Source organism: Prionailurus bengalensis, chromosome D2, assembly GCF_016509475.1.
Source record: "Prionailurus bengalensis isolate Pbe53 chromosome D2, Fcat_Pben_1.1_paternal_pri, whole genome shotgun sequence".
NCBI classification, from domain to species: domain Eukaryota; kingdom Metazoa; phylum Chordata; class Mammalia; order Carnivora; family Felidae; genus Prionailurus; species Prionailurus bengalensis.
Genome location: NC_057351.1, coordinates 70,825,795 through 70,841,431, shown reverse-complemented (window position 1 = coordinate 70,841,431; position 15,637 = coordinate 70,825,795). Strand labels below are relative to the sequence as shown.

The following is a 15,637-nucleotide window of genomic DNA, read 5'->3' as shown; positions in this document are numbered from 1 at the left end:
CTTCTGAGCTCATCACTGAGGGGCAGGCCAAGGCCAAAGACGCAGCTGGTTCAAATATGACCCCTGGCTTTCCAGAGAAGGCAAGAGGACGGGATCACCAGCTGCCGACCAGATGCTGTACCGCAGGTAGCCTAGCCTAGGAATCTTCGAAAGAATGGTTGACCTCCAGGCAGCAGGTATTCTAGAACACCTGAGCTCCAGTTCTGACGAACACTGCATCATCCCCCACGGCCTCCACAACTGGAATTTATCTAAGACCTTAAGCCTCCCACCCCACTCGGCCCCGTAAGGACAGAGACTGGTATTCAGAGGAATCAAATTACCAGACCGCCACCCCAAGTCCAGACCACTGCCCTAGAGGACTGGCTTTGGCTCCCTTATTAGCCTTCCAGAATGGCTGTGGCCCTGTCACCCTCACTCACCACGCACGACTGGGCCGTGGGTCTACAAGATTCTGACGCTGTGTAGCTGTGACCTTTCCTGTGACCCCACAGCTCTGTCCCTGTCTCCCTCCCAGGTCTCCTCTGATCCCTGTCATGCTCCGTGGCCAAGGCCCTTCCAAACAGCTGTTCTCCCTGGAGCACGTGTGCACCCAGCTGTGGGGGTCTCCGTCTCTACCCAGGCAGGCCCTCGGGCGCTGACCCCAGACCACGTGGACAAACCTGGAGAAGGGACAGAGTGCCACCAGCACGGCATCGGTCCCCCGCGATCCTCTCCAGCACAGGGCACTGCCCATAAGCTCCCTGACCGTCTCCAGCGTCTTGCGCTCACAGGGATGAGGCTGGACCTGGCAGTCTGTGTCCACAGGGCACAGTGACGGAGAAGACAGGGTTATCTCCCTCCCCCGCCTGCGGTCCCACCACCCTCAGCCCTGCTACTTCTGCCTCTTACCCAGCCGAGCACGTCAGGGGAGGGGCCCTGCTCTACCTGCTGGCCGGGCAGCCAGTCTCTGAGCATCCCCCCTGCCCACAGCTCTCGCATCTTGTGCACATGCGCGCCTTTTATTCTGGCTCCCGGGTGGAGCCTGATGATGACAACTAGCAATGCAGAGACCTCACCCCAGCTGAAGTGGCCCCGTGCTGACCGTGCCTGGGGAGCTCACTTGGCTCTTCCTCCTGAGGAGGGGACAGGCACAGGGGGCCCCACCAGGTCTGGGGCCCATACCTGGGGCCCCTCTACCCCTCAGCGACAAGCTCGGGGTTCCGAGCTGAGAAACCACAGGGCTCGACGCAGGGAGGTAGCCCGAGCAGAGCACCCCAGAGCTGAAGCTGCGAGACCCCGCTCCTCTTGCCCTCCCCTCTCCCTGGGGAGCCTCCTGACCTCTTGCCTCGGGGAACCGTCCCCACCCTGCTTCTACCTGGGCGGGGCCACACCTTCTCAGCCTGGAAGGCCTTACCTGGAGAGACGACGGTGCAGATGTCAGACTTGCTGAGGGTGCTTAAAAGGCCATTGGTGGCGTCCTCCACCTGCTCAGCCATCAGCACGTGCTGCTCCCTCGGCTCGCTGGCCAGTGCGTGCAGCTCCTCCCACCTGTCCCCCGTCCCCAGCCCCCAGCAGAGAAGTTACAAGCAGCTGACTGCCCCACCCCCCTCCACCACCTTCCTGTCCACCCATCTCCTACACCAGGGGCTCCCTGTGGACAAGCAGTACGACCGCACTGCTCCAAAGGCCACCTAGCTGCAACCTCACCCACCGGGGATGCAGGTTCTTTCTGTGGTTCACTTCTGGACCTCACCTGCATCCCCGGTGGGTGAGGTAAGGTCCAGAAGTGAAGCGCAGAAAGGCCCCAAGGGCGTTCGGGCACGCGTGCCAGGATTCACAAACTTCTCCAAGGCAAGCCAAACCCGCAGAACCATCGGCTCTCATTTGAGACATGGTCTTAACAGACTTGGTTGTCTGGTGTTATCCCCCACAGCTGATGAGAAACATTTAACCAGAAAGGAAATGAGGGAAAGTGATTCTGGGTGATGGCAAGAGAAGAACGAGCAAGGGAAGCTAGCGGTAGAAAGAAAACACTGAAGGATGATAAACAGTGGACATAAGAACTCAAGGGTCAGCAACGTGAGGTTATGCAGAGGAAGGGGCCAGCACACGTCAGCAGCCAGGGGGCACTGCGGTTAGGGCCCAGCCCCAAAATGTTATGTGGGATGAAGAAAGCGTTAAACGATGTTGAGAAGCCTTTTTTTTTTTTTTTTTTACTTTTTTATTTTTTGAGACAGAGAGAGAGAGAGACAGAGTGCGAGCAGGGGAAGGGCAGAGACAGAGAGGGAGAAACAGAATCTGAAGCAGGCTCCAGGCTCTGAGCTGTCAGCACCGAATCCAATGCCGGGCTCGAACCCAGGAACCGTGAGACCGTGACCTGAGCCGAAGTCGGACGCTTAACTGACTGAGCCACCCAGGTGCCCCGAGAAACCTTTTTAAGGAGACGGGGTAGTCAGGAATGTATTTAGAATATTTCCCATCAAAAAATTCATCAAGACAGACCAAGGTCTGGCAGTATGGCAACAACTTCATTTATCTCCCAAGTTCACGGGTATAAAACTCTCCATTCTCCTCTGGAACCGTGTAAACTAGACATTCCGCCCAGTACCTCGGACAGCACCTGACACACACAAGGGGGCTTCCGAGTTGGGGCCTCAACAGTAGCATTCAGAGGGCAGCGAGGCCGGGCCCCTCCCTCCACTCTCCCAGCCCAGCAGCAGATTTTCACAAAAGCCAGGGCCGAGAACCAGCAGAGAAGGGGCCCAGTGAATACTAAGAAGAGGAAGGAGTCGGAACCGGCATCAGCTTTTTCATCGCACTCAGAGCCTCACACTGCCCACGGTGGCGGTTCTCCAACGTCAGTAGACATCAGAATCACCCGGGGGCCACGGAAAACCACTGGCCAAGGTGCCTCACCCCAGAGTTCTGGGTTCATCGGGGTGGGCCCGAATGTGTGCATTCCTCACAAGCTCTCATGTGATGCTGATACCGCTGGTCCAGGGAGCACACTTTGAGAACCACCGGTCAGTAGTGACCTGGCCTTTTACCAGCAGCGAGAGGAGGGGTCAGAAGGGCCTGGGAACCCACGGGCGTCCTCAGAGGGTTCCTGTGGCTGCAGCCCAGGACATGCGGGGCGGAGCAATGTCTCCTCTCCTGACCAATGACCTCTTGATCCCTCTAAGTGAGGGGTGCTTAAAGTGCGGGGGCTGGTGTAGGCCCCCAAACCGTTCCACCCTCATCCAGAACCAGACAAGCATAGACACTGACAATAAACACCTAGAAGCTATTATACAGGAACCTGACAGTGTCATTTATGCCTGCTGGATCAAGTAATAAACTTTTGGGCTTCTATTCTGTCTTTGCTTTTTATTTCACTTTGCAAGTAATTCTTTTCTTTCTTTTTTTTTTTTTTTTTGTCTTCCTCTGAAGTATCCGTCCATGATGGATTCAAAGCAAAACAAAACAGACTGGACCCCCACCACGGACAGTCTGAGAAGCACTGCTCCAGCTGGCAGCTGGAGAAGAAAGTCCCGGAACGGGCTATGTATTGCCACCACCTGGTAGGCAGCATCCTCACTGGCAAACCTTTGGGCAAGTGAGACATGCAAGGTACTGGATTCGGCACCGTGCGGGAGGAGGGCGGGCAGCGGGCCAGGAAGCAACACCCTTGTCTCCTCTCTCATGCGTGAGGACACAAAAAGAGCCCCCGGTGAGGCGGTGTGTGTTAAATACTCACTCACTGGCAATGACAACCACAACGGGATGCTGCTGGTGGCAGCCCGGCCCGGGATAGCACCCGCCCCCGCCCCCCCCCCCCCGCCCCTGGTACTGCGCACGCTGGTCCTCGGTGCTCTTCCCTCGCCGCACCCACTCGCTAGGTGATCTTCAGGCTATAAATGCCACCCTGGAGTTCAATCTCTGTCCGTCCTCTCTCCTGTGGCCCAGACTCCTACGTCCCGCCGCTGGCTCAGCTTCTCTGCTCAGAGGTCCAATATGCGCCCCAAACTTGATCTGAAAGAGGACTCCGCTCCCCTTGCTCCTCCCCAGCCTTCCCCACCTCGGTAAGTAGCCCCGCCTTTCGCTCTGGGGCTCAGGCCAAAATCCTGGGTTGTTCCCATGCGCAGCTCACCAGCCACTCCACTGCCCTGCCTTCAGAACTACCCATCCCTTAGCGAGGTCCCAGCACTTACCCGCTATAAGCCACCAGGCTCTCTCTCCCTCCCTCCCTCCCTCTCTCTTGTGAGCACTCCAAAGGTCACCTAACTAGATTCCCTGCCCTGCCCTACCCCTTCTCCTTGCACCTCAACCCCCCAGTCTCTTCTCTACCTGGCAGCCAGTGTGGTCTTCTAAAACAGCTAGTCAACACGTGGCATTTCCCGGCTCAAAGCCACCAAACCTTCCCAAGCTACTCACAATACTCTCTGAAGGCTTTACTGTGACCCGCAGGTCTAGAGACCTGACTCCTACCTGCCTCTTCTACCCCATTTCTTGTAATTCACCCCTTGTTTGCTGGGTTCCACACACACCGCCAGGCTGTCTTTCCGTTCTATAGCACACTAAGCTGGCTCAGGCCCTCTGTGCTCGGCATCTGTCTTGCCTACTCTTTTCCCTGCTATTTGGAAGGCTTACTTGCTTCCCTCAAGTTTCTGCTCAAAAATCAACTCCCAACAGACCCCCCTGATCTAAAACAGCTGGGTCCCCTGCGCCTCATCACTCTTGTTCACCTCCTACCACCTTCCTTTTCCTTCTCTGCGTTTTATTTCCACCCGAAACAGCATTACTTATTCATTCACTCACTTGTTTATTGCCTAGTGCCTCTCCTAGAACGGAAGCTCCGTGAAGGCAGGCGCTTTGTACCGTCTCTCTATTCGGAGAACTTAGAATAACACCTGTACTAAAACTTAATAGAGGGGCTCCTGGGTGGCTCAGTCGGCTGAGTGTCCAACTCTTGATTTTGGCCCAAGTCACGGTCTCATAGTTCATGGGACTGAGCCCTGAGTCGGGCTCTGTGCTCTCGGTGTGAAGCCTGCTTGCGATTCCCTTGCTCCCTCTGCCCCTCCCCCACTGACGTGTGCGTGCCTCTCTCGCGCTCTCTCAAAATGTGAATACATATACTTAAAAAATAATAGAAAATGGGATTTCTGTGTACAGGCATGGTACCCAGAGAGTCCTTTCACTTACTACCCACAATAACGAGGGGCCCGCAAGGGCACCCCCAATTTTAGGGTTGAGCAGGGAAGACCTGTGCTCCTCTCTTTTCCAGGAAAGCACATTCCAGTGTCTGAGGAGGGAGCGGCCCCTCAGAGACCCCCACTTCCTGGCCTCAGGAGTGGGTCTGTGACTCAGGCTAAGGAGAACCCTTTCTTGGATTATTCCACTTGAAACCGGGAACATGAGTCTTCTCTCCCCAGGGTGGAGCTGGGCGCCACCTGCAGCCACAGTCCCGGGTTCCTTTGAGGACCAGGCTCAGAGAAGAGCAGAGGCGAGAGGAAAGAAAGAATCTTCATGGCGTTCAAGTGCCTGGCTCCTGCTCACCCCAAGGGACCCCTGACCCACCCAGTACAATCAGATGAGTCTGTGAATTTCCATTTCTGCCCAAGTCAACTGGGGTCAAGTTTCTGGCGCTTACAACCAAGGACTCAGACTCAGCTAAAGACAACGCACGCTCCCAGACTTGGAGCTCCGTGCGTTCTGGCACCACATACAAAGCGAGGAGGAGAGCGAGCCTGGAAGGACCAGAGTGGTTTGGCCAAATCCCCTCTCTTACTGTGTCTCCACAGTCTCCAGGGTGACCCAGAGCGACCGAGGCTCTTACCTGGGAAACCGGACCCCGACGGCAAATACGGTGACACCTCTTTCCTTGAGCTGCTTGGCTGGCGGCACCACGTGCCCTTGGGACCTCCCGTCAGTGACGACGATGAGGATCTGGGGCACAGAGGCATTTCTGCCCCCAGGGAACCCTTTGCGCAGAAGGTATTTCAGAGCGAGGCCTGTCTCTGTGCGTCCTCCTCTGGGTGCACACAGGAGGAGGAGACAAAGACGACAGTCAGTCATCTGCCTGCATGAATTGGGAATGACGACCTGAAACAACGGGCTCCTCTGTGCTTAGTGACAGCCGCTTTCTCCCAGCAGTAGCTCAGAGTGACAAGTCCAGCATGGGACATGCACCTTCTCACCATCCGAACCACAACAAAGAGTAGTAATTAACTCTTCCTGCGGACGGAAGTTTCACCCTGGACGTCTCTGCCGTATTATGCAATAATGTCATTCTTTGTGTAGGTTTCTGGACTCTCTTCCCGTACCCCTCTGCCTCCAGTGACAGCTCAGGGGCCGATGACCTTCACTTTCTGTGTGTCTAACACCCACCTCCCACCTCTCCCCATCTGTATCATTCTCTTCTTGTTATGGCTCAGCATCCCGTAGGGGTGGGCAAGCAGATAACTGAGCTTCGGAAAATCGTGTGACTCTCTAACTGTGAAGGACAGGTCTTTGGTCCAAGGGTCTAATGATGGTCGGGTCTGTGATCAGGCCTTCCTGGCTCACTTCCAGTCCAGGGTTAGGTGCCGGAAGGCTGAACTGTGGGACTGCTTCCAGATCGGGGGACGTTACGGTGGTCCCATCTCGTCACAGCCTAGTTACAGACACTGTCTGCTGCGCTTGGAATCCCAGCACAGAATCTCTATTAAATCCTACAATAGGAGGCTCATGCAAGCGTCCTCAGAGGGAGGGCTGTCAGCCTTCAGAGTCAAACAGGCAGACAACGATTCCCTGTAATGGGTCTTAGGCCAAACCTTTCAGTGGGTAGCAACACATCGGACATGAGCCACAATGTCGAGCCTGATGGAATCACCACGGTTATTAACCGCACACACAGAGAAAGCCCTGTAGATTGGGGGGGGGGGCACATTTATTCTTACGTTACAGTGTCAATTAAGGCAACCATACCTGTCTCTCAGAGGGCCCTACAGTGACTCTCCTAAGGTGCAAACACCCAACTGGCAAGAGGCTCGGGCACTCTGTGTGTGTGTGCCCACGTATCTGCGTGGGTGAATGCGTACACACTTCTTTAACTCGCCACTCAAAACGCTCACTTCTCATGCAAGCCTGACATGGCCCTCCTGCCCAAGCATCTCTCCTGGTTTGCTCTCCTCCAAGCAGCTACTCAGAGATCCGGGCTCCTTTCCTTTTGTGCTCCCCTTCCTCTCTGTCCTCAAGGACCTCTCCACTCAGCAGAGAGGTGAGGGAAGAGCAAGGAGGAGTGTGCTTGGAAGGATTTATGGACCAGGCCCAGAATATTCTTCACTTTTACTGCTTTCTGTCCTAAGAGAGCTCTTGAAGGGCAATTCTATGAGGCTCCATTAAGTTAACGAATGTCAACAAGAGTGCATAACTCCTAGAATTAAGACTCCTAGAATTAAGACTCCTGGTCTTCCATAATCAGCATCTGCATCAATTAAAAAGCTACTGTTTTCAGCCCACTGGTGTTTCTTATGGGCACTCTAAGTGGAAGAAAATGAGAGTGAGACCAGGAAGCATAACATGATCCCGTCCCCCAAGAACTGTCAGTCTAGCTGAAGAAACAGGACCTATAAGCAATAACAATTGCCAACGAAAGGATGACAATAGCAAGAGTTCTGAGGAGGGGTTCATTGTGGGGAGGAGCCGTCAGGGACAGGCTTCAGCATGGCAAGCATCTGATGGGGTCTTAGTGAGTCAGTGGATTAGGAAAAGAAGAGACCACTCCAATCAGGGGAAGAAGTGTAAGCAAAGGCACTGGGGAACACCACCAGCCACGTCCTGGGCTGGCGAGCAGAGCCTGGCTTGGGCAAGGGGCTTATCCAAAGGGAGCAGAACATCAATGAACACCGAGTGCCCCCCACTCTTCTCACACTGTGCTGGGTCACATTATCAGATACTGAAGATAACCAAGAGGATTTTGATTTCTGAGAAGACTCCTACCTTTGCCAAAGCTCTTCCGTCTACAAAGAGCCATCCTCTAAGGCTCCTAGAAGGGCAAATGACTTCCCATTCCTAAAGGATGATATTAGTACAGAGTTTTCACTTCATGCCAATACTTCCCCTACCCGTTACTAAATATAATCCCTACAACTATGATAAAAGGTGCTAATATTATCCTCATTTATTAGATGGGGAAACTCCAGCCCAGAGAATAGTAATACTAACTGCTAAGATTTCCAGAGCACCTATCTGCCAAGCACCACTGTGCTCTGTGTGTGTGTGTGTGTGTGTGTGTGTGTGTGTGTGTGTATGTGTGTGTAAAGGTACTAAGCTCAAATAATTCTCACCACAGCTGAGATAGGGGAGTTCAGGGAAAGGCCCTATCTAAGGTTACACAGCTCAGGAGTAGTGGAGGCAGGACCTGAACCCTGGACCCTCCACTTCCAGAGGCCAAGTTCTTAGCCAAAATGTTATACAGCCATCCAAGTCACCTGCCTCTCAACCAGCTAGTGGGGGGTCAGAACTGGAGTTTAAACCCAGTCAGGCTGATTCCAAAGCCAATGGTCTTCCTTCTCCAGGGGTTGGCAAATTACAGCCTGTAATTTTTTGTAGATAAAGTTATAGTGGGAAACAGCCATGCCCATTCGTTTATGTACTATCTATGCAAAGACCCTATGGCCAGCAAAGCCTGGCCTCTATAGATCTTCACTGAAAAAGTCTGCTGATCCCTGCAGTATACCGTTCTACCTAAATGGTCACAATACCCTTCTGCTCACCAAAAGCCAAGGTGCCCCACTGACCATGAAACTCCCTGGGCTTTCATGCCCCTGGCAGTATGCCCATGGCTGTGGTTAGAGATAAATCAAATGTCCAAGACGTGGGAGTCTGGGCTCCCAACTCCCCTGGCCTGTGGGGTGTCTGTCCTTCCTGTCCCTCAACACACAAATGCCTGTGCTGTCTGTCCTCTCCACTTTTGCTCCCTAACCCACTTTTCCCACTGGAATACTCTACCAGTCAGGTGAGATTCCCAAAGACTTCTGGACTCCGGGAAATGAGGAAAAACCCCACCACCTCCATGTTCCTCACTCTGTGGAGCATTTCTATCTGAGAGTCTGTCCTGAGCTCAGGGTCTGGCTCTAGACAAGGGAGGTCGGAGGCCAGAGTCTCACCAAGATTCTTCTAATTTCTCTCAAACAGGACTAACCCAGGTTGCAAGTGAAGGTTCGCAGACTGACTACGGTCTTAGGGGGGCTGTGACTGCAATGCTTGGACTTTTTTTGGTGGGGGCGGGTCTGGAATCTAAACATTTGGCCATTGGAATACTCAAGTGGATAAGGAACGTGGGCTCCAGAGTCGGTGGGGCTCAAATATAGTCCTGAAATTTATTAGCCAAGTAAATTGGAAAAGGTAATGAGACTCACTTTCCTTCCTTGTTAAAGTAGGGGAAGTAACAGTATTAGTAAATGCTAAACCCAGTGCCTCCTAGGAGCCAGTGAGCACCCCATCAGTGGTAGTTACCATGATTAACTAGCAGTCTGTTCCAAGAAGTTTTTCTTTTGAGTTAGTCTCAAATTCCAATGAGCATAAAAATCCCTTGGGAGGTGGGAAAATGGAGATTCTCAGATCCCATCATCCAGAGACTCCAAACTGGTGGGTGTGCGACCAGGCCGAGAATCTGCATTTTAAGCCAGCCTCCCCTGCCCCAGTGATTCTGAAGCAGGTGGCCCACGAAACAGATTCTGAAAAGTAATTTATCAGAAAACTCACTGTAGGGGCACCTGGGGGGCTCAGTAGGTTAAGCGCCCAACTCTTGATTTTTGGCTCAGGTCACGGTCCCACGGTTCGAGGGATCAAGCCCCACGCCGGGCTCTGAGCTGATAGCATGGAGCCTGCTTGGGATTCTCTCTCCCTCTCTCTGCCCCTCCTTCTCTTGCATGCACACACGCTCTTGCTCAAAATAAATAAATAAACATTAAAAAAAGAAAACTCACTGTAGGTAGAGGAATGTTGATTACAGAGGTTTCTTTCTTTTTTTTAAACCAATAGACAAAAACCTTGGAATCAATGTAAATGTGTCCCTTTAAAGGAGTGATTTAATATACTATGATAGTTCGATTCATTGAGTTATCATAGAGCCATTAGAAAGGATCCGCATGAAAAATAATGCAGCTTTATGCAAAAATGCTCACCAAGTTAAGTTAAAAAAGAGCAAAATGCTTCGTAATTACAACTATTCTAAAAGCGATGTTGAAATGTTAATGTGGTTTGAAAGATGCCACAGCTAGCATTGTGCTAAGGTACAGTGAGCGGTGAGTGCTATTTCTGGAGAGCAATCTAAATACAGTAAAACTCTGATAAAGCTACAGATGGGGTCCAAAGCAATCAGAAAACTCAAGAGTCGCGTGACCGTGAGATTAATGAAATGACCGCGGGAGCCTGCACAGCCAGCTGGCCAGGAGCTCTGCGCATTTGGAACAGATTTTGCTGGCCATGCTTCATCTGATTTTATGCTATCATGGGGTGCAAAACTGGAAGGTTCTTAACTGTATCGTTTTTTTTTTAACTTCTTAATGCAAAGTGGCAGCAAGGGCAGTTCCCTGGCCACCTCAAAACACACTTAGAGGGGACCGATCGCCTCGGTCTGAAAAGGCAAGCATTTGGAGTTCTGGGTAGAGCTGTCCCAATCAGCCCAGCACTTAAAATTTCACTGCAGAAAAAGGGTAGAGAGCCCTCGGGAGGTTATCACTCCCACTCGGGCCAACATTCCTCCGTACTGATTAATAATAACGTCTTAATGTTTAGCGTCCTCAGTGACCCTGCAACTGCGGCCAAAAAATTACTTAGTGCCTCCTTGCCTTGTTTGCCGCCTCTTGTAGTCATCCTAGGACACACGATGCTAACCACACACGGCTAAGAAGATCAGACACATAAAGAGGCTTCTTTCTCCACCCGCAGTGTCCTCATCTGGCATATCCTTACGGAGTCTCTGGACTTCCTACGTTGTGACTAATCCTCCCAAGCCCTTAGTCATGCCTTCCAACACAGCTGAGGAGAGGCTCAACAAACACTTTGGGGGGTGGGGAGGGGAGGGTGGAAAGAGGTGGAGAAGGACAGCTGGGCGGTGGCGGGGGTTGCCTACTGGACAAGTAGCAGGACTCTGCGGTCCTGGCCAAGTCCCCTGCTCCTTCTCAGCCTCAGTGGTCTCCTCCGTAAAGTGAGGGGTTGAAATAGATACTAGATGATCCCCAGAGTGCCTTTTTGAGCCAGTCTGCTGCAATTTGCTCAGTGTTTTCAGAACAGAGCGGGACCAAATCGTCAAGGCAGAGTTACCCAAACAATTGCTGACATTCAGTCCTGAACTGAAACCAAGAGGCCAGTTTTTCTTCTGCAAACGTTAGCATGCATCTAATGGGTACAAAGATGTTTTGGGAATAAAATGTTTTATCAATAATGATATGGTAATTTTATGGTATATGAATTCTTATACCATATAATTCTCCCTTTTCAAATATTTTTTAGGGGCGCCTGGGTGGCACAGTCGGTTAAGCGTCCGACTTCAGCTCAGGTCATGATCTCGCGGTCCGTGAGCTCGAGCCCCGCATCGGGCTCTGGGCTGATGGCTCGAAGCCCGGAGCCTGTTTCCGATTCTGTGTCTCCCTCTCTCTGCCCCTCCCCCGTTCATGCTCTGTCTCTCTCTGTCCCAAAAATAAATAAAAAACGTTGAAAAAAAATTTTTAATATTTTTTAAGTTTATCTATTTGAGAGAGAAAGAGCAGGGGTGAGTTGGTGGGGGGTTGGCGCAGAGAGGGAGGGAGGGAGAGAGAATCCCAAGCAGGTTCTGTACTGTCAGTGTGGAGCCCAATGTAGGGCTCAAACTCACTAAACTGCAAGAACATGTCCTGAGCTGAAATCGAGAGTCAGATGCGTAAGAGTCAGTCAACTGAGCCACCCACCCAGGCTCCCCCAAAATCACCCTTTTATTTATTTTGTTTAACTTAAGAAAAAAGTGTTTAACGTTTATTTTTGAGAGAGAGAGAGAGAGAGAGAAAGGGACAAACAGAGCATGAGTGAGGGAAGGGCAGAAAGAAAGGGAAACATAGAATCCGAAGCAGGCTCCAGGCTCTGAGCTGTCAGCACAGAGCTGGATGCGGGGCTTGAACCCGTGACCCATGGGATCATGACCTGAGCTGAAGTTGGATGCTTAACTGAGCCAATAAGGCGCCCCCAAAATCACCCTCTTAAAGTAAAATCACCCTGGTGTTCAGGATATTCACAGAATTGTGCAACCATCCCCACTAAGCTCAAAACATTTCATCGCCCCCAAAAGAAGCCCTACACCCATTAGGAGTCCCTCCCTATTCCTTCTGCCCACAGCCCCCGGCAGGGACTGATCTGCTTTTTGTCTCCACAGATTTGCCTATTCCAGACAGTTCACATAAATGGAGGAATCCTACAACATGTGGCCTTCTGTGTCTGGCTTATCACGTTTTCAAGGTTCATCCATGTTGTAGCATGAATCACATCATCCTTCCTTTTCCTGACTGAAAAGGAATAATCTTCCACGGTTCGGATATACCGCCTTTGGTTCAGCTATTCATTCACGGGGCTTTTGTGTTGTTTCCATTTCGGGGCTGCTACAAATAATGCCGCCATGAACATTAATGTCCACGTGTTTCTGGAGGCATACATTTTCAATTCTGTCCAAGTCACTGGGTCACGTGGTAAACCCGTGTTTAGCTGCCAGATTGTTCCCAAAGGCGCTGCACCATTTCACAATCCTACCAGCAGCGCACGAGGGGTCCAATGTCTTCGTGCCCCTGCCGACACTTGCTACTGGGTGTCGTCTATTTTAGCCTTCCTGGTGAATGTAAAGTGGCAGCTCATTACGGTTCTGATTTGCATTTCCTTAGTGACTAATGACACTGAGCATCTTTCCAAGTGTTTGAGGGCCATTTATACCTCTTCTCTGGAGAGATGTCTATTTACAAGGTTTCTTGCTGGGGTGACGAAAACGTTCTAAAATTATAGTAATAGTGGCCTAACTCTGGAAAATACACTCGAAGTCACTGAATTGCACACGCTGAATGTGTGAACTTCATGGCATTTAAATTACATGTCAATAGGGGCGCCTGGGTGGCTCAGTCGGTTAAGCGTCCGACTTCAGCTCAGGTCACGATCTCGCGGTATGTGAGTTCGAGCCCCGCGTCGGGCTCTGTGCTGACCGCTCAGAGCCTGGACCCTGTTTCAGATTCTGTGTCTCCCTCTCTCTCTGACCTTCCCCCGTTCATGCTCTGTCTCTCTCTGTCTCAAAAATAAATAAACGTTAAAAAAAAAATTAAAAAAAAATTATATGTCAATAAAGGTGTTTTTTAAAAAAAAAAAAAAAACTTAGTGTGTAGAATAAGCACATGGCAGGGGGTGTCTGGGTGGCTCAGTCGGTTAAGCATCTGACTCTTGATTTCAGCTCAGGTCATGATCTCACAGTCATGAGACAGATCCCTGCATCAGTCTCCCAGCTGGGCATGGAGCCTGCTTAAGCTTCTCTCTCCCTCTCTCTCTGCCCCTCCCCTGCTTGCACACTTGTTCTCTCAAAAAGAGAGGGGGGGGCACCTGAGTGGCTCAGTCAGTTAAGCGTCAGACTCTTGATTTCAGATCGGATCATGATCTCACAGTTTGTGAGTTCAAACCCCTCACTGGGCTCTGTGCTGACAGTGTGGAGCCTGCTTAGAATATTCTCTCTCTCTCTCTCTCTCTCTCTCTATATATATATATATACATATATATATACATACACATGTATACATATATAGATGTGTATATATATGTGTATGTATATGTATGTATATACATATATATAACACACATATATATACATATATATATGACACGTGTGTATATATATACACATATATATATAACACGTATATATATATACACACATATATATAACACGTATATATATATATTCCTCCCCTGCTCGTGCTCACTCTCTCTCAAAATAAATTTTAAAAATATGAAATAAAAAAAGCAATCATCATCATCCCAGGGCAGTGGGAGAGACCTTTCAAAAGTGCAAATCCTTAGTATCTAGTATCTACGTGCCCTAAGCCCACAGAGGGATTCAGCAGGTCTGGGAGGGAACTGAGGCACCAGCATTGACGACACACTCCTTACAGGCAACTCCGACCCAGGCCTTCTGACCAAAGAGCTCACTTTGACAAGTGCTGCTCTGGGCGTCTGGGCCGCAGACACGGGAGTGAGAGGCTGCGACTGTCCTCTCTAGGAAACCATTCTCGGAGGCCTCAAGGGTGGACGGTCCGAGGGAACGAGGCAAGGCCAGCGCACACTACTGTCGTGTTTAACAAACACTTCAAGGTGCTCGGCTTCCCTCTGTGCCTTCTTGTATCTGACTTGCCTCTCACTCTGGTCGGGGTATCCCTGGACCGGGACAAACAGCCTGAGAAGAAGTCACTGGGGGTGCTTGGGGGCCGTAGGGCCCCCAGAGGTCCTGCTGTGCCCAGTGCGCGGGACACGGGCTTCTGGAGGGCACCGGAGGCACGGAGGCCTGTGACTGGGAAAGACTGCAGAGTCCGGGGCCCTCCCTGGCAACCGGAGTTGGTGGCTGTCAGCGGCTGGGACCAAGGACCCCGGCAGGACTTCAGTGGACACCTGCTCAAGGGGCGGCAGACAACAGACAGCAGAGTGGCAAGCGGCAAGTAAAGGTGCTCTTCTGTGAGTGTTTGTAAACGTGTGGGTGCGTGCACTTGCACGTGTATATAACACACGGACGTTTAAAATACTGATACACAGTATACGTGTGTATTTACATATACCTATATGCGTATACACACACGTCAGCTGACTCGTAATGTGAGTAAAGATGTGACCCTACCACATACATTTATAGGGTGTATATGAGCACACAAACAGCTATTCGTCCTTTCTAAAGCATTCTTAGTAACAGGGGGACACTTTCTAGGAGACACAAACGAGGCTCCAAGACGTGTGGGGAGCCATCCCGGCTGCAGGGACAGAACTGGGAAAAAGACCCAGTGTTCTTCCCCCACCCCCACCCCCACCCCTCACGCTCCTGACCCACCTCAACCGTCACTAGCCCTCTCTGTCCCAGGTAACGGACAGCTCCATGCTACGGCGGCAAAGATACCGTAAGTCGGCGTGAGCTCCCACTGGAGACGCGGTTACGTAATAAGAGGAGCGGTCTTGAGAAGGGAATTCTCACTACCCACCGGATGCAGCTGGGGGTCCGGAAGCCGGACCGCAGCCCTCTCTCAGGCCAATCACGCCCTTCAAGGGAGCGATCTTGAGAGCAGCTGGCTCCATCCGAAGCACGGCGGTAATTGGATCATACGTACTTGAAAACCATGCTCTTCATGTTTGCCTTCACTTCCCGTGGGGACGAAAACGAATCCAAGGGGAATTCCAGACGAGGGACGGAACCGAACTGCAGTGCTCCCACTCTGACCTGCAGTAGGAGACAGAGGGCCCGGGGGGAGGGTGCTGAGAGCGAGGTCAAGTCACAAACATTCCTAAGGGAAACGAAGGGACGAGAAAGGTTAATGACCCTGCCTCCTGCCCACGCAACAAATACCAGAGCCGGGGCTCCCTCCAGTGTCCCTCAGAGAAAGGCCCAAAGACCAGGAGGAGGGCCTGGAGAAAACCAAGTGCCTATGCGCGG

General features: G+C 51.6%; 1 protein-coding gene across 1 annotated transcript in view; it reads right to left on the bottom strand.

Moving 5' to 3' along the window:
* VWA2 (von Willebrand factor A domain containing 2) overlaps nucleotides 1-15,637 on the bottom strand; it is a 46,098-nt gene that overhangs the window by 11,399 nt on the left and 19,062 nt on the right. Inside the window, exons 5-8 of the mRNA XM_043597606.1 lie at nucleotides 15,315-15,424; nucleotides 5,798-5,992; nucleotides 1,397-1,530; nucleotides 663-795 (exon numbers count right to left, since the gene is read on the bottom strand). Of these exons, the coding sequence (XP_043453541.1) occupies nucleotides 663-795; nucleotides 1,397-1,530; nucleotides 5,798-5,992; nucleotides 15,315-15,424 (572 nt within the window). The remainder of the gene's footprint in view (nucleotides 1-662; nucleotides 796-1,396; nucleotides 1,531-5,797; nucleotides 5,993-15,314; nucleotides 15,425-15,637) is intronic.